Source organism: Pelecanus crispus, chromosome 11 (assembly GCF_030463565.1).
Source record: "Pelecanus crispus isolate bPelCri1 chromosome 11, bPelCri1.pri, whole genome shotgun sequence".
Classification (NCBI taxonomy): domain Eukaryota; kingdom Metazoa; phylum Chordata; class Aves; order Pelecaniformes; family Pelecanidae; genus Pelecanus; species Pelecanus crispus.
In genome coordinates this window covers 12,265,039-12,291,168 of record NC_134653.1, presented here as the reverse complement: position 1 = coordinate 12,291,168, position 26,130 = coordinate 12,265,039, and the positions used below count along the sequence as shown (strand labels likewise).

General features: G+C 36.8%; 1 protein-coding gene across 1 annotated transcript; it reads right to left on the bottom strand.

The window, feature by feature from the left end:
• Positions 1-1,199: 1,199 nt before the first annotated feature.
• On the bottom strand, positions 1,200-16,758 carry ERCC4 (ERCC excision repair 4, endonuclease catalytic subunit). Its single transcript, XM_075718670.1, has 11 exons — positions 16,582-16,758; positions 15,384-15,564; positions 12,186-12,381; positions 10,062-10,269; positions 8,776-8,956; positions 8,303-8,431; positions 7,609-7,719; positions 5,837-6,428; positions 3,879-3,971; positions 3,061-3,173; positions 1,200-1,955 (listed from the first exon to the last, which is right to left on the bottom strand). The coding sequence occupies exons 1-11, from the start codon at positions 16,753-16,755 to the stop codon at positions 1,222-1,224; spliced, it is 2,712 nt and encodes a 903-aa protein (XP_075574785.1). The 5' UTR covers positions 16,756-16,758; the 3' UTR covers positions 1,200-1,221.
• Positions 16,759-26,130: the final 9,372 nt, after the last annotated feature.

Here is a 26,130-nt window from a genome sequence, read left to right as displayed (position 1 = left end):
AGCTAATGAAAATACATTAGCATGTAATGACACAGGAAACGCCTTTTCGCAATGGCAGTTTGTTACATAGTTGTCATATCAAAGTTCAGTGCAGAATATATGTTTTTAATAATATACACATTCACAAAATATCAAAAGAAGAGTAACTTTTCCTGGTTTTATGCTACACAATGCTAAAAGTTTTATCTTCCAGGTGGTATTAGCTTTACTGAATTTATTGACAGATGGTCTATTTAAGACATTAAAATGCAAGTGCAATAGGATACAGAAGGAAGACAATATTGGAAGAACTGTCAACACTTTTGGAAAACCTTACTTAGAAAACTATTGCATTTTATGAAAGGAAATAAGCTCTGGTATAAAAGAATAGTCCCAATGGTATACCTAGGTTTTTCACTTTCAAGTGAATGAGGTGAAAGAGCTATCAAAACCAATTAAAAAAGGCATCTTAAAAGTATAAAGTAAGGCACGCTGAGAATTAAGTTGTATTGTGCCACCACAGAATGTCTATCCAGTCTAGACCAAAGGAATGCACTTCGCAAAATCTAGCAAGACAGAGCTGTACTGACTTTGGAATGTCCATAAAGAAAGTATAAGTTCTAGTAAAGTAAGCACGTATAATGTAGAACATTATAGTTTACTGTGACAAAGGCTTATGGATGATGTTCTAAAATTCACAATCGAGTCCAAGTATGTTCTCCTAAATGAACTCCTGACAAAAGACCACAATGTGTTTCAAATAGCTCCATGACTGTCAATGGAAAATTGGCAGTTTCCAGAGAGCAAGATGTTAACAAAAATGGCAAAAGCAAAGTGATATATCATGCAGCAAGTCACACACACATTAGTCAAAAGACAGTGCATTTTTAGCTTTAACAAGACATCATAACTTTCAAAAGAAAACACCTTCAATTAGTCTTAGCATTTAATTCTTATGGACTTGGTGGTGAAGAACTTAATTTAGTTCATTCAGTGATATTATACAATTGGTTAAAGTGCTGTAGGAAGAATACAAATCATTTGCATTTCTCTATTAAAACCTTTTTTTATTCCTCTTGAAACTTGCCTTCAGTAATAATTAACTCAAATGTTAGAACTGATGGAACAGCATTAGCAACAGCTGGTTACCTTAGAGGGCATTTATTAAAACATTTCATGTACTTTTTTCAACATAGGGCATAGATAACCTTTTCTTGTACAGTACTTTGGCAATCTCATTAATCATCTTTTGCTTTTTCCTTTAGATACTGCCTCTCCATACGTCAGGTGAATAAAGTCAAAGAGTTGTGTGGCATTGGCAGCATTACCCAAAATTTTGGAGAGTTCATCCTTTGACAGCGTCACTAGCTCTGCAATGCTTTTAACGTGGTTCATTAAGGCACGGCAGTTTTTTGCATTAACACCCGGCATTTTTAACAGAAAGTCCTGAGGACCGGGGTTATACTTGTCTGACTCAGGAAGAATTTCAGAATCTGCTGTGACAGCCATTGCTGTTTCTGCATCAGGTTGGGGATGGTTTTGTTTTAACTCTTCAAACAGTTCAGCAGTAGCATGGGGAGAGGGACACCACAGGATACGTAACTTTGGGAAATGGAGCGTAAGAAGGGTTAGTTTAGAAGTAACATCATTACTGGAAATTTCCTGATGTAGAGAGCCTCGTGGAATCAAGGAGAAAGGTTTGTTAGGATCAAACTCAATCAGGAGAATCGGTCGCTTATAGTAACGGGACATAGAAATGCATTGTGTATACAGTCTTCCATTATTTAAGGAACCAATCAGATCACTGATACTTTTCCGCTCTACACAGATATCAGGAGTTAAAATATAATCTCCAACTTCCAAAGTAACAGGCTCAATGTCAATGCCACGACGATGAATCAGTGACGGAAGCTCACTACGAAATTCCCGCATATCCACTATTATGGTTTGCTGAACACTCTTCTGTTCCTGCCCACCTAAAGAGCAAAATAAATACAGTTAACTTATGACCTCTGACTCTGGTTGTACAGTTTTCCCGTGTGCTGCCAATGCTTCTGTAATGGCGGGACTCCACATCTCACAGATCTTCACAAATTCAGCAGGTATAGTAAATCTAGACTTTATTTACTTTTTCACTGTTGCAGACAAAAATCAGTTGCCAAATTACATACTGTAGTTCATGGAGTGTGCTCTGCAGTTTAATAGAACTATCATGCTACCTGCTATAAGCTTTGTCTATGTGACAATAAAATACATTAAACTGTAGATGAAAATTATTTAAATGCATCAGGACAATCTTTAAAAAGTTGCCCCCAAAACAAGATAACGAAGCTGATCCTTTTTATTTCCATCTGTTTCCCACAGAACTATGGCATTTTATTGTAGGAGTTATATTTTAGCCTCTTACAGATCTGTAGGACACATGAAGAGACTGCAGTATCAAGGCCACAAAAGACATAATAGCAAAGATTAGACAGCATATGGTAAAGGAGAGCAGGATTACAAAAATGACAGCAAACAAAAACAGGGGCAGAGCTGTAAAGATGAAGACAGAGTACACATGTCAAAAGAAAGGAACAAAAATGTGGTTAGAACTGCAACAAGAGAAAAAAAGATGCTTTATTGTAAAGCACGTAGACAAAAACCACAATCTGCAGTTGTTTACCCAGGCAATCTGTTTTACCAAGATCAAAAGAAGTCCCCAACATTTACTAGCTCAAGGACAACGCTGCCTTTGACTCTCTGTGGACTTCAGTTTTAATGTTTTAATTTCTATCCACCTCACTACAAGCAATACTAGACAGTCTCATAACTGACAAGCTGCCCAGAAACAATCCAAAAGGTATCTGTCTTAATGGCAAAATACTTCATTAATCGGTATTTTCTTTTCCAAGAAAAACATAATTCATTGTCATTGCACAGACAGAGGTAGATGGAGTAGGGCAGATAATGTTTCTTTACCATCAGGACTGCAGAGTCAATGTGTCTATGACCCAGACGCTTTGGCCAGGATTTAAACACAATAGTTGCAGGTCTTTTTCAAAGCTTAGAGCCGCGAGCCCACCTTCAGGAACTCCTCACCTGCTTTGCGTGTGTCAGTAGAAACAGAGGCAGGTTTAGCATCTCTTATTAGGTCTAAGTTTGTTTCATCTCTTCCTTCTCTTTCTTCAGGAATAACCATGCTGGCCTTCTCTCTAAGGAACCACAAAGAAACAAACACTAAAAACTGCAATTATACGAGAAAAAATAGATCAAAATGCTGTAATACCCTTCAGTCAGATGTAAAATTACATATAGTTTAATACTAATTGCAAACCTGATCAGATATGCAATTGACTAGGTTTTCCAGGTTGTTGGGCTAGATGCTGTATTTTTATTTTCACCTGTTAAGCGCTTTTTAGCACCTGATTTTATTTTTAGAACTTCTCAGGGCATATGAAACAAAGGAAATAATGACTAGTAATAGCAATATAACCTGGTGAGAAGACACTGTCAGTAAAAATACAGTCTTATACAGTCTAAGAAAACAATTGTTTTGTTACCCAAAACGACTTAAGTCATAAAAGCCTTAGAAATACCTTACAAGAAACGTTACCTGCAGACAAAAACACATTTACAGAAGTGAAATACATAGACAGTTAGGGAAAATACAAGCAGTGCTTTGAAATTTAATATTAAAACCCTTAAAATTAATAAATAAAATATCAAGTGCTTTGAAAAGGAAGGTTTTGACTTGTTGATTCTCAGTGAGAAAATTCTCTTAACATCTGAAAAGCAATTGAATGAAAAGTTTATGTAAAGCTTTCACACAGTTAAGAACTTCACTGTATTTAAAACATAAGCATATAAGGGAATCACACGAAACATTAATAATAAAGGTAGTAAACTAATTTTGTTACCGAATGAGTTTTTCGAAGGCCTCCTTCTCTTTTCTCAGAGCTGTGAGATAGCGCTGTTCTTCTGTTGAGCCCCCATATATGAGGAAATAAACCCTGTAGGTTTGGAGGGGGGAAAAAGAAGAGAAAAGAAAGAGATCACAAAACTTCTATCAAGTTAAAAACACCCACAACCAATATTTAAGATTAGTAGCAGCATGTGCCTGACAAATTAGTCTTTGCCTTGAAAAAGGCAAGTGAAAAAAACACTCTCCCTTTCTGTAAGGGTATCTTCTGGAAAGATATTCCAAAATCAGCAACACAAATTCTTATATTCAGTGTTCCCTCTTTTCCCAGTGGCAGATATGCTTACTGGAATTCTGGGATTCAAACAGAGTGGACTCAGATTTCAGTCAGCCATTCGGTAAAGACACAAAGCAAGTGTAACGGAGAAGTTACTTTCTTACTGTTTTTAAAATCTTCCCAACAGAATATATATAACAAACTAAAAAATCTGCAATCATCCTGGGTTAGGAAAAAAACCCACCATCTAAGGTTTTAAAATGATATATTTGTACAAGGAAATCCTAAGTTCTACGAAGAACAAGGTGTCATTTATCTCGCAGAGATGAACACACTGACAAAGTTTTATTTCGCAAATAGGGATTTATATGGAACATATAGGAATTAATAATTACCATAAGGATTTAATTGCCTATAGCTTTTCAGCACAGTCATTTTTGTCCAATGTATTTTAATTGAGGTACATTTTGACAGACTGACAAGATTTTATTCCTATTACTTTTTTTCATATGGTGCACCTCCTAACCCCTACTTGCATGACTGCATCTGATTTTCCTGCTCTGAAGCGTGGGAACATGATGCTGGAGGTAGATACAACACATGCTGATTAGGCAGTTAAAAATAAATTGTACAAATAACCCAGTAATTATCCTCATGCAATATACTTTGTGAGTTCTGTCATTTACATCTGCACTACAGAGTCCTTACCTGGTTGTCAGGTACAGACACACTAAATACTGCCAAACTGATTTCCATTTTCAGTTGCAGTGCACATATACAATTCTTTGATTGGAAAATGACAACTGCTCTGTTAAATTCATGCAAATAATTTTCATGAGGTGATTAAAGTATAAAGCATTATAATTCAAAAGGTAATAACTTTATATGCCAATAAATTGTGCTTCAACTGTAGTAAGTGAAGTGTGTTTATTCTAAGTCTTAAGAAACTGTCGTAAGTTATTTTCAGAGGTACAGTTTACTGCATTCAAGAAACGCTGTATCAGGCAGCCATATAAATGAAAGATAATGCAACACCTCATACTACATTAAATTTTAAGTTTTCTGTATTTTTAATTAGTCTGTAACATCTATTCATAAAAGTGAGTTTTGCAATTTACAAGTGTATCAAATATATATATACACACACAATGCAGAAATCTTTCCGTCAGCTACCACCAGAACCGAGTATAACTGCAAATACTTCTCATTTTCTTTATTGCATTTTCCTTTACTTGTTTTTCTGTTACAGTTTCTGAATTACTGGTCTTCAGCATGACCAGACATCAGGAAATGTGAAAATTAATTAAACCCAAAATGAAGCTTATTGTGTAAAAATCATAACTATAGAGAGAGTTTAAAATGAGCCTACAGCACCTCAAAATGGATCTATTGCCACTAAAATTACCTAAGCAGAGGTGTTGTAGAAGATGGAATGAACTTTTTTTTTTTTTTTGGTAACAGGTATGTTTCTGTAAGGGGACTGAATACCTGCTGGGAAGTAAAAATTATCTTTTGATTAAATGAGACATTATGTTTTTGTTTAAAATTAAGAAGAGGGCTAAACAGGAATTAAAAGGCAGCTAAAGAAAATCACTAGATGCATGTTCTGCCTTGACTGCTGAAAGCGCACTTTTATTTTTTCTTTTAAGACTAAAATTAGACTGACCAAGTCAACTTGCCTCAAAGGCTTCCCAGGCCTGCTTGCCTTGTAGATTTCCAGCTGCCGAACGAAAGTCAGTTCTGCATCATATAATACAACGTATCTTGGTTCTACTTCCTGCAGTACCCGTGTGAGCGCATAGGGATCACTGCAACCCTGCAACGGATGAATAATTGTGAGCGGGTTCTTGAAAATACCGTAGTAACAGTCTGAGGATAAGTTCACATGGAAATCTTCGGGAAAGGTCTCTTCAATGCTGCTTTCTTGGCTACTGCTTAATTCTTTGTTATCTTCCACCTCTAACTCCTCTTTCTTTTCCTCCTCAGTTTTCCCCATCATTTGGATTATAGTCCGGTCTTGCTGCTTCTTGTGTTTATTTTGTTTTGAAGAAGCCGTGAGTTTGGCTTTTTTGGCTTGAGGCCCTGTGTCTGGTCTGGCATTTCCTTTGGACTTGATGGCTTTTGTGTCCTTAATCCACACTTCTCCAGCTTTCTCATCCTTTCCGAAGGTTTTGTTATATAGTCTTGTTAAAAAAGCTTCTGCTCCAGCAATAATATACTCCCTGAGCTGTGCACAAGCTCGGTCATCACTGGCACAAATAAGCACTTGCCCTGCAGTCAAGAAACAATATCATGTTTATAATCTGTTATACTGTACTAATTCTTATCCAGCTACAAGACGTCTCTTGAGCAAATTGGTTTTAGTGATCCTAGAAGCACGCCTGCCTTTACATTTGGTTGTCACAGTTGCTCTGGACTTTCAGGGAGTCTAAACTGTGTGATGTTTTGAATCAAGCAAGATTAGAGAAGGTTAATGAAAGTTCAGCATTCCTTATTCTTACACCATCTCAATTAGTGAGGTTTTCCTTTTGACCATCTGAAAAGAGGCAGATACAGCATGTATTGAAACATACTTGGACAACTACTTTTTTTTTTTTTTTTTTAAAATGTGGAGTAAGAGAGAATGTAATTTAGACCATTCCAATTTTCAGCCTTTGTCAGCTGTGTTAAAGAGTCTAAAAAACCCCACGTTTCACACAGTATTATTGACATTTGTGGGCCCTGAATAACAATTCTCCACAAGCTGACTCAGATAAACTCCTACAACACTAGGTGAGAGATCCAGTTCTTATCCAGAGTCAGAACACTGTGGGTGGGAGAAAAGAGCACTTTTTTACCCTTACTATTTCCTAAAGTAAAACTTGGTGAAATTTAAGGGGATGAAAAGCCCTAAAATAGGAAAGGCAGCAAAGCAGTTAGTTAGCAACACACTTGCCTTCTACTCTCCACCCCATTTAGGTGCATCTCCTGGAAAAGCAAATTTGCAGGTGCATGAGAAGAATGTGTAAGATGGAAAGGGTGTAAGACAGAACCCCTATTTTTTTTTTTAATCTGAACTTGAGAAATGAGTGAACGGTACCTTGATTATTATAAATTTCCATGTTATTAGTTTTATTGGTTTTGAGACCAAGGTATCACTACAATATTGAAATGTAAGCTAATTTTTTTTTTTTTTAAAATAATACAGGTTCTTTCCTAAACAGTATTGCATAGTAACACTGTTTCTCTTTTAGAGCAAGAACTATATAGGAGTTTATGTAAAACTATTGCATTTTACATAATTTATGTACATATGTACATAAACTCCTTGTCTTAACTCCACAAATTATTAAATTTAAAACTAGCTCTTTAATAAAACTACAGTAAAGAGTTAGGCTCCTTCTCTCAAAAGTCAAGTAGAAGTAAAAACTAGCTGTACTGTGAAAACTTACATCATTTAATATTCTCTCACCTGGACCACCAAGGTCTTCACTGTTCTTATTCTCATTTTCAATCTCTTTCAGTACTTCTCTCAAAGCTTCCCATTTTGGGTTACTTTCTAGAACCAATTCCCTTTTCAGGTCTGAAACAAAATAAGATTGAACACAGCAGCTCTTACAGCCAAAATATGCTCCAGAGCTTTAAATTAGTGGTTAGATGTCAATAGCATGATGGTTGTTGGCAAATATGATATTCAACAGCCTACATATGCAACTTGTTATGCTGATGGGTTAGAGAACACTCGTACAGAAACATTTAAAAATGGGGCTAAATGCTTCAGTGAAGCAAAAAGTTAAAATATTCACTCATTCTTCAATTCTGAAACTTCTGCATATATTTTTTGAATAAAAGCAACAGCAGCCTCCTACCCCTTCACATAAAATCAAAATGATCAAGCTAAACACCACTGTAATTCAAGAACAATTCCATAAAAGCTCTCCCAATGATCAGCTGAGCAAGCTTAAAAGAACCCCTTAATTCTTTGTGACTCTGTTTTATGTTGTTTATTATATGCTTTTTGAACTAAGATTATGTCTCAACTTATCCCAGCTAACAGATTGGGATCTTGAGCTTGATCACGTAGGGAACCATAGCACAAATAATAATATGCAGAGCATTTGAAATCGTGTGACACTCTCAAACTTAAAATTAGGAATGATCGGTACCATTTTCCTTCTTCACATCACTTTTTTCAGGGACTTTGCCTTTCTGATTCAGTTTCTCATCTGCAATGCGATAAACTCTAGCTCGAGCATTTACAAACATTGAAGTACTGGAGTCAAGAAACAGCCAACCTGAAGAGGAAAAGAAAGCAGTAGTAGTTTGACATTTGCAATATGTATGCATTTCAACCCTTTCCAGTAAAAGCCCCAAACTTCTCATCTGGAATACCTATGCTACCTGCTTGCTATGTAATTACTAGCTTAATAAAAGACAGAAATGTGATGCCAATCTCACACTGTTAAGTAACAGCAGTTAAGTGGGAAGATGAAAGCATTATCTGTCAATAAAAACCTACGTCCTTATGGCTGGTTATATAAAACCTAATTAGATACCTTCGTACATTTGGGAATGTTAATTAAAAATATCAGCATTTCACTGTTTCATGTGTTAACTTCTATGGTTATTCAGTGTTTACCTGAATTCTCACCAAAAGCTTTTTCACTTGCTTTCAGTGACTCCAGAAGATTAAGGAAAGTGACACAATCATACTGAGTTAGATATAGTAGCAAAGTACGTAGTATCTTCAAATCCTGGACCAAAGACTTTGTCTTGGCTCCAAGCTGATGCCAGAGAGGATCTAAATAGTGACGTATCGTCTAGAAATATAAATTGGAAAGTTCAGGATGTCAAATATATAGTATACTAATCAAGATAAGAATGCACATTTTTTCCATTACAGGGGATGCCACTAGTTTCCCAAAGTTATTAAACATACCCAATTGAAGATGTGATGGTGAGATATTTGTTTTGATAAGTAATCATTTTTTGTAGAGTTAACATAATAGAGATGCCTTTATGTAAAACATTTCAGCAATTAGCAGATGTATATCATTTGATGCTTTCAGTATATATTTTCCTTTCCATATAATAATCAAGTAAGGGTAAAATAAAAAAAAAAAAACCCTTATTTTACTGGTACTGGCCTGTGCCTTTAGTATCTAGCATCCTTTACTTAGGTAAAGTAAAAAAAAAAAAACATAATGCCATTTAATTTTCAAAATAAGACGAGTACCACGCAGATATGCAACCTACAGAGCGTAAGAAAAAAACACCTCCAAATATTTAACATACAAAAGGCCTCACATCAAGATTAAAACCCAGGTAACAAATAACCGTATTTCACTATGATGGTTGAAGTTTACGATTTTACCCTACAGAAAGCATATGTACGTCAAACATTGCAGATCTGCCAAAAATAGCAATGCACACACAATTAATGATTAAAAGTTACAACAGATGCCTGCATGTGCGTGTTATGTGTTATATACAGTGCTTCTCCTAATACAGAAAATAAAAAATACAAGGAGGAAATTCAAGAGGAAAAAAAGGTGGTGGTGGGGAATAACTGCATACTTACCTCTAAAGTATTTTGAGCTGAATTTGCAGCTATCTTCATAATAATAATAAATTAATAATAACAATAAACAACAACCAACCATGAATCAGGATGTTTTTACTATAGGGACTTTGGAAGTGAAAGAACAATAATACCAATGTACCAAAAACCCTACTGGCAACTACAACATCACCATTACAGATTAACACAGTTTCTCTCCTTGTACCAGTAATAAACATGTCATGGCAGAATACTCAGTTGCTGCTGGTTATTTATTTTACAAATAATACTTTTGTTTGCATGGCAGACAGCTTGAAGATCTACATCCCTTTAGTTAGGCACAGCAAACCAATAAAAATGGTTACCTTGTCAAAAGGTTTATCAATAGCATTTTCTAAAGATAGATCTTCTACTTCAAGAGCTGGATTATAACGTTTGAGTTCTCTCAGACATGCGTTCAAAATGTCCAGGATTGAAGTCTGGATAGCAAGCATAGCAGGGGTCATTGACACATGTATTTCCACCACTTCAGGTTTATGCTTCTCTAAAAATGAGTTCACTGCTATATGAAATCTAAGAGGAAAACAGCTTATTAAGATTTACATGGATGGTTTGCTTGACCTACAATTATTCAAAAGTTTGTATAAACTACAATTGTTTTAAACGTAAACAAGCAAGTTAATTGCAAAAAATCAGTTTCTACAGATGTGAAGACTGCAATCTTAAGAACAGCCTCAGAAAAACCTCTATTCCACAATTATGACTGTAGTCATTCTAGTCATGTGAGCCTACAGTGCTGGTGAATGATCCACAGAAAATTTCTGCACTAGGTTCTACATTATTATTACACATAACAAACATTGGAGTAAACCCAAAAAATCTTGTAAGGGAGAAACTGGAAGGGGTTCATAAATCCTTTGGAATCACATGGATCCACTAGCAGATTCTGTGACATTCTTAGCCTCTGATTATAAGCAGCAGGTCCTTGTTAGAACACTGCCTGTCCTGGTTTCGGCTGGGATAGAGTTCATTTTCTTCCTAGTAGCTGGCATAGTGCTGTGGTTTGGATTTAGGATGAGAATAATGCTGATAACACACTGATGTTTTAGTCGTTGCTAACTAGTCAAGGACTTTTCAGCTTCCCATGCTCTGCCAGGTGCACAAGAAGCTGGGAGGGGGCACAGCCAGAATAGTTGATCCAAACTGACCAAAGTGATATTCCATACCATATGATGTCATGCTCAGTATATAACTGGGGGGGTTGGCTGGGGAGCCGCGATCACTGCTCGGGAACTGTCTGGGTATCGGTCGGCAGGTGGTGAGCAATTGCATTGGGCATCACTTGCCTTGTATATTATTATTATTGTTATTATTATATTGTTGTTATTACTACTGCTACTGTATTTTATTCCAATTATTAAACTGTTCTTATCTCAACCCAGGAGTTTTTCCTCACTCTTACTCCTCCGATTCTCTCCCCCATCCCATCGGGGCAGGGGGAGTGAGTGAGCGGCTGCATGGTGCTTAGTTGCTGGCTGGGGCTAAACCACGACACTGCCCTTATAGCCAATCTGGCTGTACAGGTATATAGATGCTAGCTGATTTTTACTAACAGAACAAGGCTCAGAGAACACTATGTCTCCTGACCTCTGAAAGTCAGTGGGCATTTCCCTTACTGCATGCTGCACCTCCAGGTCCTTTTCATGGTTCAGAAGCCAAGGAAGAAAATTTAGAGATCTTCTATCCCTACATTTCCTATCCTAGTTATGTCCATTCCTACTTCTTTGTGATACTGAAAGACAGACTGTTAAAGAGCTTACAATGCAGAGTAACAATACATTAATATGAAGTGAAACACAGTCTAGACTGGACTAAAGGAACAAATGGGAAGACCTCCTGCCCAGGGCAAAGAGCATTGAATGGGTAATCAGCTAAAGTGCCCTAGTTCCACTTGTGGCTCTGCTCCTGAAAGACATAATGCATGTCACAAACTTGGCAATTTGGTTCCTATCAGTCATCAAGAAATATTCTTCATGCACAACATACTGTGTAAAAAGATTTAAAAAAACCTGACATGTAAAAAAAGATCCATGGAGTTTCATCACAGTTGGAAGCAAATACCTCCATGAATGGCAGAACTGAGAGCCTGTATTCCTGTTACTTCATGGCTGTTTAGTAAATGAAGTTTTTCTTACGCTATTAAGAAGGTCACTTTCTGCTGTGATTTCTATTGGCTAAAAGGACAACCATATGGTTCAGCCCCTTATAGATTTAATTTGGGTCTATTTTAAAAAATACTTATGGAAATTTAGCATCTTTAAGACCACTTCTGTCAAAAATCGATTGACATTTGTTTGGGAATACAAGAGGGAACACAGATTAGCAGTGTGACTGCACACACCTCATTTTCTCAGGAACCCATTGTAACAGCCTTCATCTTTTTTTTTTTTTTTAGTTTAATTCTCCAGTGAAGTAAAGAGGTGTCTTACCTTGGCCACAGATAAAGTTTCCTGACAAAAAGATTTCTCATCACTCTTTCCACATGGCAAAAGCCAGTGTTAAATGCAACCGCATTATCTGTAAAAGCTTTAATGAAGCCTTGCTTGTTCTTCTGGCGATAAAGTCGCAAGATAAATGCTTCCTGACAGGACTCAATGATTCTGTGCGCTTTGTATACCAAAATGCCTGGCAAAATAAAAGGTTTTCAAGTTACAAAAAAGTAAAGAAAGGTCCAATTTTGTATAGATTTTTCTTCAAAACTGTCTTATTCTGTTAACATTTTTTTTCTTAAATAAAGTACAACAGGAATTTCTATCTTTTAAATTGATGGTTGAACAAACCTTCCGGGGTTCAAACCAAGTGATTCCTCAGTTTCAGTACCATGGAATCCCCAAATAACAAAAATGGGTTAATGATGTATCTTTAGCAAAAAAAAAAAACCCCAAACCAAACAAAACTTGTGCTTGAGTGGCAGGACTTAATAGCTTAGCAAATCCTTTACTCCCAAGGCAAACTTGAACTTGAGCCATTTAAAAGTAGTAAAAGTGAATACAAGACATAATGCACTATTACAACAAAGCAAGTTCGGTATGTTGAAGATTGTGATATTTGAATTATTTTATTATACATGTTCTGGAATTACAGACTTGTCAAGTGTGTTTCATTGGTAACCGTTCAAATGTTTACATAATCAAAGAACTTCTGAAAACTTTTACTTTGCTTCCCCCCCCTTCAGGTATTCATATTCATACTTGAGGACAGAAAGTACCACCAACTGTATCAGTACACCACCAATTTTCTTCATGGCTATGGGTGTATTGGGGGGGGGGGGGGGGGGGGGGGGGGGGGGAGGAAAAAAGTATCATGCACATTTTAGTACAGAGAAGTGAAACAATAGTTCAACTACATTAAGCGTTTGAGGTGAATACTTCTGGGATTTACATTTCACTCAGCCAAGACCTGTTAAAACCAAGGCTTACTTTTTTCTCAAGCTTAGTTTTGTTAAATAGCACGTTACATTTTTTTCACTCTCCCCCTAGTGAAGTGAAGTCTATGTGGTACTTTTATCTGTTCACAGCTTCCAGTGGAATAATAAATGCCTTTTTAAAATGGAAGCAAACGACATCAAACATCACAGGTTTTACCTTGCACCCTGCATAACAAACTTACAACACATTTAATTTCTATAACAAGTTTCAACTCAGCACCCAGCCATTGATTTTAATATGCCTTTGCTTTGTAAATGAAAAAGCATCTGTAAGAAAAAGACTGCCATATAACTGCTAGCCATTCATCATCAAGTCATGCAACAATCCACTAAAAGGTATTTTTCTATCTAGATATTATTACATCTCTCCTATGAAGCAAATTTCTCAGACATAATAACGACTGTACTCATTTCTGAACATCTTCCAGTATGTCAAGATGTGACTCTGAAAGGACATTACAGGAGACAGAGAATTTGTATGTGTTTATTATAATAACTTCCTCCTTTTGGTCAATATTTCTCTGCTTATGAATTGACTTCATACTGCTGTGTAAGCCTTGGTAGAAACAACTTGCCGCTGTTTACTACACAACTTGTATCAGTTTTACTAAGCTATTAAGTACATAATTTCTATTTGGCCAAAATCACCAGGAATAATTTTTCTTTACTGCACTGATAATTTTTTATCTTAATTTAGTTGAATTTATGAGTTAATCAGATGTTAATTCACATGTGAATCTACACTGATTTTAGAAACATTTATAACACCTAGAAACACTTCACTGATATTTTTGCTATGTTAACTCCTCAAGAAACACTATTACAAGTTTTTGTCATACAATTTCACACGCAGATAATACACGTTTCCAAGAGAACCACGTGTTACCTATGTTTTAAATGAAGCGGCAAGTCTACCAAAGCTGCTGTCACACTGACCTCTAGTGGCAATGCAAAAACGGTAACAACTCTGTGTCATTATAGGACAGCACGTTTTTTTTAAATCTTTAGCATATTTCATCTTTTCATACTGACAAAGTCCAAAGGTGTGTTTTCTTTCTTTTTTTTTTTCTTCTTCTTCTTCTTTGGTAGGGCAGAAAGGTAGAGAGGAAGGAGTCAAGAGGAAGAAGAGAAATTAAAGTAGGTTGCCCAAAAAAGGCATTAACTTTTTTTTTTTAACCTAGAAATATAAGAGTTGACAGATCTGGCGTCCTTTGGCTCTAGCATAAAACTGTTCAAAATGTTTTACAGATTAGAATTTGTCTTGCAATGACTAAAAGGAAGGGGATACAGCTTCTGAAGCAGAAACTTATATTCTTCAAAGCATTCAATATTCAGTTATGTTTAGCCATTAAGATGTTAACATTTAGATAACAGTAAAATATTCTTATATTCCTGGCTCTTAGATATCTATTTTACTAGCTCTCCAGGCTGTAACAAGGTTTCCAGCTTAGACAAGAACATAAAAACAAAGGTGGTGGGGTGAGAAGGGGAACAGAACATGAGAGGAAAGAGGTAACTGTAAGATCTTTCATGTATAACTTCTGTCTAACAAGAAAAAAGGTCAAGCTATTCCCAAAATCTTTACAATGATCGTAACAGCATTACTTCACAACGCTGCTATTTAGATAGTGTCCAAGGTGTGTCAAGACAAAGATTAGTAAGGTATTGCTATTTTTTGATGGGAAAAGTCATCAGGAGTAATTTGTTAATGCAAAAAATAAGTAGTGTGCATGGTTGGTAAAACATGATAACTAAAATCAGTTTTAATCATAGGCCATTTAAGCATAAGCCAGTGACCTATAGACCGTAGGACACTATTTCACCAAATGCAATCAATTATTCTTCTTTGAAAGCCAGTCTGAATTTTATGTTTCTTATGTCAATGGCATAGTTTGTTTAACTGCTGATTTGTTTTCCAGCACTTACTGATATCAGAAAGCCACACAAATGCACGATCCAGTATCTAAAAATAATGTGGACGTTCTCAAATTGTATGATTAAGGCAAACAACTTTGGAACACAGAAAACCATTAAAAAAATAGAGAACAAACTACGTATTTGCTCATTTTACCTCAGTCTTCGTGGAAAAAAAGGAATAATTCTTCATCCTCAATACTGGTTAGTAGAACTCTTCATACAGAATTAAGCTTTATGTATTTTCAAACAGAACATTCTTACCTTTATTTCATTAAACTCTTACCAGTAATGAGGTTTGCAGGAATTCTGTCAGTAAGGAAATCTACCACAAGGATTCGACTTGTTGCAAAGATGACTCCTCCTTGTGTGTAAAATTCGTATCGAGTGTTATTTGCAATTTCATTGGTAACACGCCGAGGAATATGAACAACTCCATCTGACCTCAGCTGATCAATAAAATACTCCTAAACCAAATACAATAAAAACACAAGACATCATTGTGGTAACTGATGAAAGGAATGCAAAATAACCCCGGAATTACACATTTTGAGGAGCTGTCCAAAACAAATTAGAAGATGACAGTATAACATACTACCTAAGGAAGTCAGAATTATCATGATTTTTTTCTTCTTCGGTATACTTTGTTCCGTTTCAAACTCATCCAGGTGATTTAAAAATCTGTGTATTTTCAGTAGTACTTAGACAATACTTAAGCAAATATGAGCAACTGACACTCAAAGGAGCTTACATCGTCTTCTATTTTAATAGGTCTTTTTCAGAGAACACGGGCAACTTTAATACTGACTTAATAGAGAATTGAGAAGAGATTGTGTTTTAGTCCATCACCTGCTACCAAAGACAACTACAGCAGGCAGGTCATATACATCAAGCTTAATCTTATAAACTACAGCTGTGATATTTACTCACCTGCGGTCACTACAAAAACATCCCCAGAACATCACCTCCCTGATGGGGGGAAACCTCCCTGGTTCCAGGGAAAACAGAGCAGTGGGTTTTGTACAAGTAGGGGCAAATCTGTCAACAAGTTTCACCCCTTTGGGCTCACCGGCTACTCGCAGATTTCTGCCATTTACAAGCCACGTATACAAGCTTATTTTAGCTCGCTGTTATTATCAGGACTCCATCGTGCTGCATGAGTGGCAATTCGGACCGTGACTTGATCCTGAGGGCGTCTGCTCTGACAGCTTCTCCCCAGCAAGCGCCAAGGCCGGGGCAGAGGACGCAGGCGCGGCCCCGCGCAGCCCCCTGCCCCTGCCCCTGCCCGCGAAGCCCGGCACCCACGGCCCGCGGCCCGCCCGGCCGCCCACATCGCTCCGCTCGGAGCCGGCGCCCACCAACCTCCTCGGCGCAGGCCCGGGCCCGGGCCCGGCCCCTGACAGGGCCGCCCCGCGGGACGCGCCCGCCGAAACCGAGGGGAGACGCCGGCGAGGGGGAAGGGGCGGGGCAGGGGCTCCCCTCACCTCCTCGGCGGGGCTGGTGTTCAGCACCAGCACCAGGCTGGCAGGCTCGCAGTAGAGGCGGAGGAAGCGCAGCAGCAGGCGGTCGATGCCGAGCCCGCGGGCGCAGATCACCAGCCCGTCCTGGTGGAAGAGGTCCAGGAAGATCTGGCTCTCGTGCTCCAGCAGCACCGCCATGGCGGCCGGCGGAGCGGAGCGGAACAGAGCGGCGCGGAGCGGAGCGGAGCGGCGCACGCGCGCCCTGCCGCTGCTGAGGTGGGCGCCGCCCCCTGCCGGACCCAGGCGGTGCGGTCCTCCAGCGGCGAGGGCGGGGCGTTTTCCCGCCCCGAGCGCGAGGTGCCTCAGGCGGAGCTCCGGCGGGGGGCGGGGGCCCATCTGCCCGGCGGGCTCCCCTCAGGTGCTCCTGCCCGGGCGAGCTGACCCCCCCTCTCCTCCTCGCGTGTGCGGGGGGGTGTGTGTGTGCCGAGTGTAAGTATGAGATAGGGGGTCTTTTCCTTGTTTATTATAAATTGTTTTCTCGCTAATTACTTGCATTTGTGAAACAACAGAACCACACTTGGCTGAACCTAGGCCTGCATTCCTCACACAAGGCGTCAGGACCTCAGTGTTTTCCTGGTACCTCATTTTTTAGTGTCCCTGCCTCAGGCAGCGCAGAAAAGGCTGTTTGTTCCCGCAGGGGTGAGGCGCTCTTCACACCTGCTGTCAGAAGCAGCTGAAAATGAAGGAGGCTCCTCCGAGTTACCTCACAAATTCAGCCTGGTGAAGGGCAGGTGAACTTGTCTCCAGCCACCCTTAAAGTAAGCAATTTTGGGGGGCCTGCGGCAGGGGAGTTGGGTGCCACTTCAACTGGGTCGAAGTCTCCCTCTGAGAAAGCGAGGGGGAAGGCTGCCAGCTTTTTTTTTTTTTGCAGGGTTGTTGGGCAGAGGGGCAGCGTACAGCCAGCTTCTTCCATAATGTGGATGTGTGGAAGATGTTCCAAATCTCTTTTATTTACACTAGGTATTAATTCCCATGATTTCCCCCAATATCATCTTTTGGTAAAAAATGCCGTTATCGGGGCATCGAGTCAACTGTCTAATGCATTCAAATAAATACTTTCAGTTCGTTGTTTCGCATTGTCGCATGTTGGCAGGTGCAGGGGTTTTCTTTGATTTTTGTTTTTTTCTAAGTAAGGGAAAATAAAGTGGACAGCTGCTAACATGTTCTTTTACAGCACGCTTACTCTAGTTGACGCTATTAATGAAGATGCACTTTACAATGCATTGTTTCTGAATTTGCCACACGGTCAGGCTTATGCTGTAGAATCTTTTGAATTAATATAGGAAATTTGCAAATTATTTTATAACATATATATTTGTATTTTAAAACGCAGTACAGAGACTCAGGGCAAAGTAGAAAAAAAGTCTTTTAAAACTGGCAAAAATCAATAAAATATGGGAACTATTCTTGATTTTTCTTGTACGTGTGTCATATTTCTGAAATTTTATGCTGATACCTGAACAATTTTTTCTTTGCAAATTGGATCATATTGCTAACTGTTGTACCAAATACCATGCTTTGGTTCTCATTTTTAGCTGCCTGCTACTAAGCTCTTTAATGTTTGCATTTAAAACATATTTTAGACCATAAAATTGTCAGCAAACCAATATTTTTACTTGGACAACATTTCATTTTTGTGGCCTGCAGGTCATTTTACTGATCAAAACAAGGTCTTACACAATAACATGATGATTATCATTAATATTTATTACTATTTTTGAATACTGTATGAAAAACTTTAGTCCGATAAGGCTACTTCTTTGAAGAATTATGGTATTCTATAGAATTGTCCATATAATTTAGGAACCAGCCATTTTATTGGCCTACTGTTTCTGACATGAATTAGAAATAATACATTTTCTAATGGCCCAAATAAAATATTTCAGGCATCTCTGTAGTCTGATTTTATTTTGTACTATATATATATTTATATTTTTTTTACTTTGGCTAAATATAGTATTAATGTAAAATTGTTCTGAAATGTACTTCTTGTGCTTATATATTTATTAACCAGTAGAGGGCTGTCATTTGTTACCTTAGAAGAGCAGAACTTAGGCCTAAATCTTGCAATTCATTTTTGTGTAGTTTTTATTTGCAAAACATTAGAGTAATATTAAAAAAAAAAATTAAAAACACCAGAAAAAAACTTGTATAGGAACAGGATAAATGAAATTTGTCTAAGAATTAGATATGGTCTGTAATTTTAAAGTTGTGAATAATGGGCTAGGAGAATGATATTCAGGGGAGTACATGCTAATAGATTTCTGTATTCAACAATGAAAGCTTGCTTTTAATTTTAAACATATTAAAACTTGTGTTATATATATGTATGTAACAGTCATTTTGAATAACTTTAGGAGTTTCAGTTCATATAAAATTATAAACAAACACAAATTATAGGCTACTTCTAAGCTGATAGATTATATGAGATGGTCAGTACAGCCCCTTATCAACCTCCCAATAAAGACATTTACTTGCCTGTTTTAAAAAGGCATTAACAGACTTATTTACTTCGTCACATTAACACTATGTGAAAGGCGGGTTAATTGTATGGTCATGCAATAGAACAAGTCACTGGAGGTGGGATTATTATTTGGGATCACCAATATTAACATTAATCTTCTCTTTAAGATATTCTTTTGATAACTAATTTTTTTTCAGGTTGTAATTTTGACAAGTTATTAATCATTACTAGGGAAGAGAAAAATGCAAGAAACCATGACAAAGTCATTAATCTGCCCATCCGTGTAATCACAACAGTCTTTTCTGAAAACTAGTAACAGTTCTTGTGCATCATATTAATAAGCTTTTGTTATTGATAATGTAAAGAGCTGAGGAGGACTCTCTGTGAGAAGAGAATGAGTATTTAGATAACTTATATAAAGCTTATTTCATATTCTTTCTAAAATATCAACACTTTCATAGAATCATAGAGTCGTTTAGGTTGGAAAAGACCTTTAAGATCATCCAGTCCATATTTTGTCTTCCATCCTATTTTTGTATTTAAGTAAAACTCAATATTTTCGGCTGCGAAAATGTGGTGAGATTCCCTACTCTGTGGATTTTTTTATTGTGTCTTTGTCCTGGTTTGTTGTTTGGATTTTAGCCTGATCAACCCCATTATCTACAAAGAAAAATCTCTAACTGATTTAGGGGATGTTTTAAACATCAGTTGTGTTAGCCAACTAAGACGACTAGGGCCAATTTCTTTGAAATGTCCTAAAAATTCTCACATTTTGCAATTTCCCACAGAGCCAATTTTATAATACATAAAATCTGCTATATTTACCTCAAATCCTATATAGATTTTGATTCATTATCTCTGATTAGATTTATCAGCATACTAGTTTCTAAACTCATTAGCTAATGAATCTTGAGATTAACATCCGTAGTCCTGTTATCAGAGTTATCTTGCATCATTATATCATAGACTACATATTTATTCTTTTTCACACCTTTAGTAAAGACAAAGACCTGTTGGAACATACAGTTAAAAGATAAGACTACTGAAGCAAAGTTGTCTGAATTAATGCATAGTTTTGTTATCCAGGTTCCCAAGGAACAATATTTGGGTTTTTTTTTAAATAAAAACAAACTTCCTTTCTAAGAAAAAGGGCAAAAATAGAAATACTGATCTTTATATGTGGGTATAAAGATACATTGGAAATTGAGAAAACACGTTCCATAATTTGGAAATTTATTATAAGCCATCTTTTAGCCACATCTATTCATGTTCTTAGAATATTTAGTTCTGAGGTGGGCACTTTCTGTAATTTGTAATTAGCTGAAATAGATTTTTCTCCAGCAGTCTACGTACAGAACATTCTTTACAGGTTAAAAAATATTTCCCCGTTAAAGGAAAACCTAATTATTCTTTTTCAAGGAAGCTATCGTAAAAATTAAACATGACAATGTTTTGCTGGGTTAAAAATGAACTCCAATTAAAGAACTGATTTGGGCTAGGGTCTGATGGATAGGGAACATTAGTAAGGGAAAGGTAAGTTCTTGGCCTACAGTGGCTCTGCACAGACCATGAGAGCCTGCAATTCCAAACTCCTTCACCTTCGGTTCCCCCTTAGGTATAGTTGCCAGACAAGTAACAGCAAGTGTGTTCAATGTACTTAAGTAAACTCAGAATTAAACTTAAGCAGCTGTTAATGTTTTCGACAGTATTTTTGCTCCACAAGTACAAAGCTAGGATAAAAACTTTTAAAGATACGCACAGTTCATACTTAAGTACTCTGAACAACCTTAATTTTAATTTTTTTTTCCCTCTACTTGTGCATCTTAGATAAATAATATACTTGGTGACCGTGTAGCATATTCCACTTTAATAGTTTCTTGGTGTAAAAGTCATGAAATACAATGAGGTTTCTTTACTGTAGCAATATATAAAAACGACAGATAGATGAAGTGTTTTAGTATGTTACTTATGTTCAAGTCTATCATACATTTCTAAGGGACATGGTCATATTCACTTGGAGATGTTTAGCTGTTCATTTAATAGAAGCACTTTTACAAATTAACTACTTTGTTTTTAACAAAAGAAGCAGCAGTTGATGATGCGATGGGGAATATTTCAATACAGATGTAGATAGACATTATTACATATGCATAAGCATTCACACTGTTGTGACCAGTGTAGATTTGCTGTATAGTAGTAGGAATGCAAATCTGGTTTTGCAATTTTAGTTGAAGATTTTGTGTTTCCTGACCCTAAGTGAAAAAATGTTGATGAAAATCTTTATGTTCTGAGCGCTACTGGAAGTGGTTTTTTGTGAAAAGAAGTTATCTTGCAATATTAATACTTAAAAATCGTTCATCTGAACTGCAGATATGTAACATAAGTTGTTGGAACATGTAGTTCAATGACTGTTTATTTAATCGTCTGATTCCAACAGAATAGTTATAAAATTTGGGGATTAGAACTGGAGCTTTACGAAAATATAAATTACTCTCACTCACAAACCAAATATTCTGTCAATTTGTTACTTTGCTAAAGAGCTTGCAGAAGATCTCATAGAGGAAAATGGGTAAAATAAGATCAATGCAGCATTCTGAAGAGCATGCTTTTTAGGCATCAGGAAAGCAGATAGACAATTAAGGAGTTAATTTGCACCTCAGCCTGTTATTCTCATCAGTCCATGTCGAGAAAGGAGTGATGTACTTTTCTTTCCAAAGCATATTTGCTTTTGTGGGTAAACCAGATTTAGTCATTGTTTTTAAAGCTGTATTCCAAAACCAGAGTTAGCTGCGTAAGCGAACAAGATAACTTTGTATAGAGCAACAACATTGCTGTAGTAGTGTCCTGTGGGTAAAACAAATGAGACAAAATAGTGATTGTTCCTAAATTTCACTCGTAAAATATTGTTACCTTACAATTAGTAGGAAATACCAGTTTTATACAGACATTTTTCCTGAGGCATATTATCAAATTTACTGTTTCTCCAATACAAAAGTAGTTTAGCAAGTAAATGTACTGACATGACAATTAAAAACCTTTTCATATTAATTTGAAAATTGTAAATGTGGTATTAATATTGTTTTACATGATAGACATTTCTAATTAGGGTGTTGTAGTCTATTATTGAAACAGGATATTGCTGCTAATGTAGGATCACATTTGCAATAATTTACTTAACACTTTAATAACTGAAGGCAACTGCGGTTTCTTCACTGAAGGAATATTCTGATTTTCTCTATGGGGCAGATTCATACCTCTATAACTTCTCCTTGACTTTTAAAGAGGACGTAAAGTTAACATGAAGCATACTTTCCTGATATATGGAACCTTCCATTCCTCTAAGCGTTTGGTTATAGAATACATACAGCAAAGACAACAACTGCAGCACTTTTACACTGTTGTACACTGTTCTGTTTATGCACTTCCTGAATCAGTAGATATAGTCAGAAGAATTGGAGGGTTAAAAACTGAGTTGACCAAATCCACAATTACTAGGATTCAGTGCTATCCAGACATGGCCAGCAACCAAGCAGAGGAAATCGGGACTCAAATTTCAAGCTTGATCTTCTGAAATTTGCACCATCAATTCGTGCCTTGCCTAGTGATGTCAACTCTCCTACAATGCACTGTGTAAGTGTGACTGTTCCAGGAAGCCAGGAAAATGGCATCTTACTTTAGATAACTCTTTTCTAGGAAGAGAGACTTAGATTTCTGAACAAAGAAAAAGGCTCATCCCTGCTTCTACTACGCCAGGTAAAACAGGACTTGTAAGTAAATACAATGGCCGTCTGCCTAGCTGACGTATTCCAGTGAGGTAAGAGGATGGTTACCTGCTTATAGGAAAGAAAAACTAAGTGTCTGACTGAAAATATGATGTATAGAAGCTCTACAGTACAATGTCACTATTTTCTTAGAATGTTTTCATTTTGGGCAGTTCAAAGTGGGAAATAATGCTACCTCCTGTCAGTGTTCTATTATTCCAAAGGAAATAGTTCAGGGATTGTAATACTTTCTCTTCTCTTTATGTCAGTAATTGTTGGCTTTTACATCCTCGTTTGAATGCATCACATTTCTCAGAAACGTATTAAGAAAACTAACCTCCTCTTTAGTAAATAGTATCTTGAACATCTTTGGAGTGTTTATAAGCTTGAATGAATTTCCTGGGATTTATCACACTATACAGAAATCAAAATTGGAATCTACATCTTTACTTGCATTTCAAATCAATACATCTTTTCTACTGCTTACTTTCAGTAACTGTATCTGAAAACTTAAGATATGTACCAAATTATCACACCTCTCAGATTTCTGTCTTAGTGAGATAGTATTATGAATGTGTGATCTGTTCTATTTTTAATGATGTTTTAAATTCAATTTAAAGTAGAGAGAAAACTGTTGGCTTACATTCTTCAGAGCCTGTAGGAAACCTCTAATTACGAAGCAGCAATAATCATTTCATAGTTAAAGACTGAAGCTGGCTTCTTATTTTAGACCTGAATAGTAAATTGTCTTTACTGAGCTCCAAGAGTTCTTTGAATCACTTTTAAACTTTGCATGCCCCATTTTATCCTGGAGTCTATGTTTCTGGGGAGTTTGTAGGTTAGTCAGATAAAATGTTTTACAAATATAACACTCAAAAATCTTATCTGACTGTTGAACATTTTCTTAGATCCATGAAAGTGTGAGGCCTACAGAAGTCCCAATCATTTAATTCTTTTCATGCGAAGAAAACAAGTACATTGTTTTAGAGATATAATCTTTGTATGTCAATGAGGAATTATACAAATAAACCAATCTCATTATATGTGAGGGTCTTTGAAAAAAGTCTTAAACCACTTTCCAGCCAGGAAAATGAACAGAATTCCAAACATGCAAGACCACGTAAGTAAAGAAAAAAATCTAGATATTAAAGAGGTATGGATTAAATGATTCTTTATAAAACTGCACTTTAGACCTGCAGCATAAGTAAAATAAAGCACAGACAGAACTAAAGCTGCACAGGGTTTTGTTAAAGCAGCCTGGAGAGGGCTGGGGCATGTCCCTGAGAAGGAAAACCCCAAATTTTCAGATCCAGATGTATGGACAATGTATCAGATAAAGTAGGAATCTAACCCTAATGCTGGTGCAAGCTCCAGTTAATAACTACATTTTTTTTCTTTGATGGGAGTGCACACATCTTGTAATTTTTTCTTTTAGGTTTTTGGGTGCTGCAATATAGAAAGCTCTAGTGGTGATTTCTTGAAACTTGGGTTTGAATAGAAATCTGTGCAAAAAGATACGTGCTTCTAGAAATCTCATGATATATTGACTCATGCTTTCAGATTCTCCATTGCTGCCTTTCCCTCTTCAACTCCCAGTTTCTTGGGTATTCTCCTCTGTCATCCCAGAACTTCATGCTGTAATCCCAGTCTGCCTTTCCTGTGCATTTCCTATGATTGCTTCAGTCTGATATTTTTTTTTTTTTCTTACTTATGAGGCTTACTTAAATGTATTAATTTATTTGGAAGAAAAAGTTATTTTTAGTAATCACAGTGAACAGTCTGTGCCAGAGTAAAAAGTTTTTGGTTTTTTATTCTGTTAGTCTATAAAGAATAAACACTACATGTTTATTTCCTTTTAGACATTTTGACCAATACCATTTTTTAATACATTAGTTGCTAACTCTGACGATGATATCCCCGTGAAGGATTTTAGAGAAGCGCAATCAATATCCTTGCTATGTTGGTGTTACAATTTTTTATGTTTTATAAACAATTTTTTTCCCTGAAATAATTTTAAGAACTAAACATTATTTTGGCTTCTACGCAAGTGTGTTTAATTGTGTGTGTAATTTGCTGTATATTTTGTTCACATTTTATCCTGAAAACCCAGGGTGTGGTTTGGCAGTATGATAAATCTAGCTTTACCTCTGGCAATAGCTATAAAAAAAAGGCTGTGATCATATGACACAATTATCTGTAAGGTTCATATCCTGCCAGGTCACATTAATGAAAAAAATGTTGGTGGATTAATACTAAACCAAATGATGTTATGTGAGAATAGTTATTGTTTGCCTTCTGATTATCAGAATAATGCTAGCATAAAATTTGCATCCTATGCTTTGCTTGACAAAATATGGTTATTTGCTCACCTCTCACTGGACTTTTGACTGATTGTAATGTGCAAAACAGGTGATCTCTGAATCCTTGACCCTGTTACCCTCTTTGACCCTATTATCAGTCTTCTTGGAGCTTGAAAAAGAGTGAAGAGGGTCACACGTTTTCAGGTTTCCCAAAATTTCTAATAAGGGAGGGTGGTTAAAATGATGGTTACTTGAAGAATAAACGAAGGAAATGGTGTCCTTTTTTTGCAATAAATGTAGCGATTCTGCCAGCCCCCAGTGCTATTTAAGCAACTATTTGGGAAGCCCAGGCAGAAAACAATACCAAAGAGCTCATGCACATAAATATGCTCCAGAAAGAACCTGGACGATGGGAGAACGTGAAGGCTTTTCCTACATGGTGGTTTAATTTTCTCTTGAATTTTGAACTTCAAAGTCTTAGGCAGTATTACAGTTTCTTTTGCTGTCATTGTATCATGATTTGCCTCTGATGCTTTCAGGCAAAGATTGAATTACTAGAGATGATTTTCATAGCAATTACAACTATTTGATTACGCATGGAACTGCTTTCTCATTGTTTCCATTTTTCCAAGGATTTTTATTTACCAGATGAATGGTGTAAGTTATAACTTTATGAAGGAGGATTTGTTGTTTTTTTGGGGGGAAGGGAGTGGCTATCTTAATCATGGATTTACTGTGTTTGCCAAAACCATAGTGAATAATTTGGCACTTTAAAAAGAAAATACCGTTATTATCTCCCCACATTTGTAGCTCAGTGGAACACGTATGCATGCCAAGAGCCGTTTCAGTTCACAGGACATTGTCTTCATGCAGATAGATCGTAGTTTAAGCTAAGAGTGGTTGAGATGTGTGGACATGCTTAATTTTGCTGGCTGTTCTTCAGAGAGGAGTCAAATGGAATGAGTAGTGTCATAGCTTGTCAGGTGAC

Bases quoted from the DNA above. Each gene is read 5' to 3' on its own strand.
- ERCC4 (XM_075718670.1), bottom strand. From the start codon at position 16,755: ATGGCGGTGCTGCTGGAGCACGAGAGCCAGATCTTCCTGGACCTCTTC. The intron at 7,720-8,302 runs GTACCGATCATT...ATTTTGTTTCAG, and splicing joins TGATGTGAAGAAGGAAAATG to ACCTGAAAAGGGAATTGGTT. The intron at 3,972-5,836 runs GCAAGTTGACTT...CCAAACCTACAG, and splicing joins AGGCCTGGGAAGCCTTTGAG to GGTTTATTTCCTCATATATG.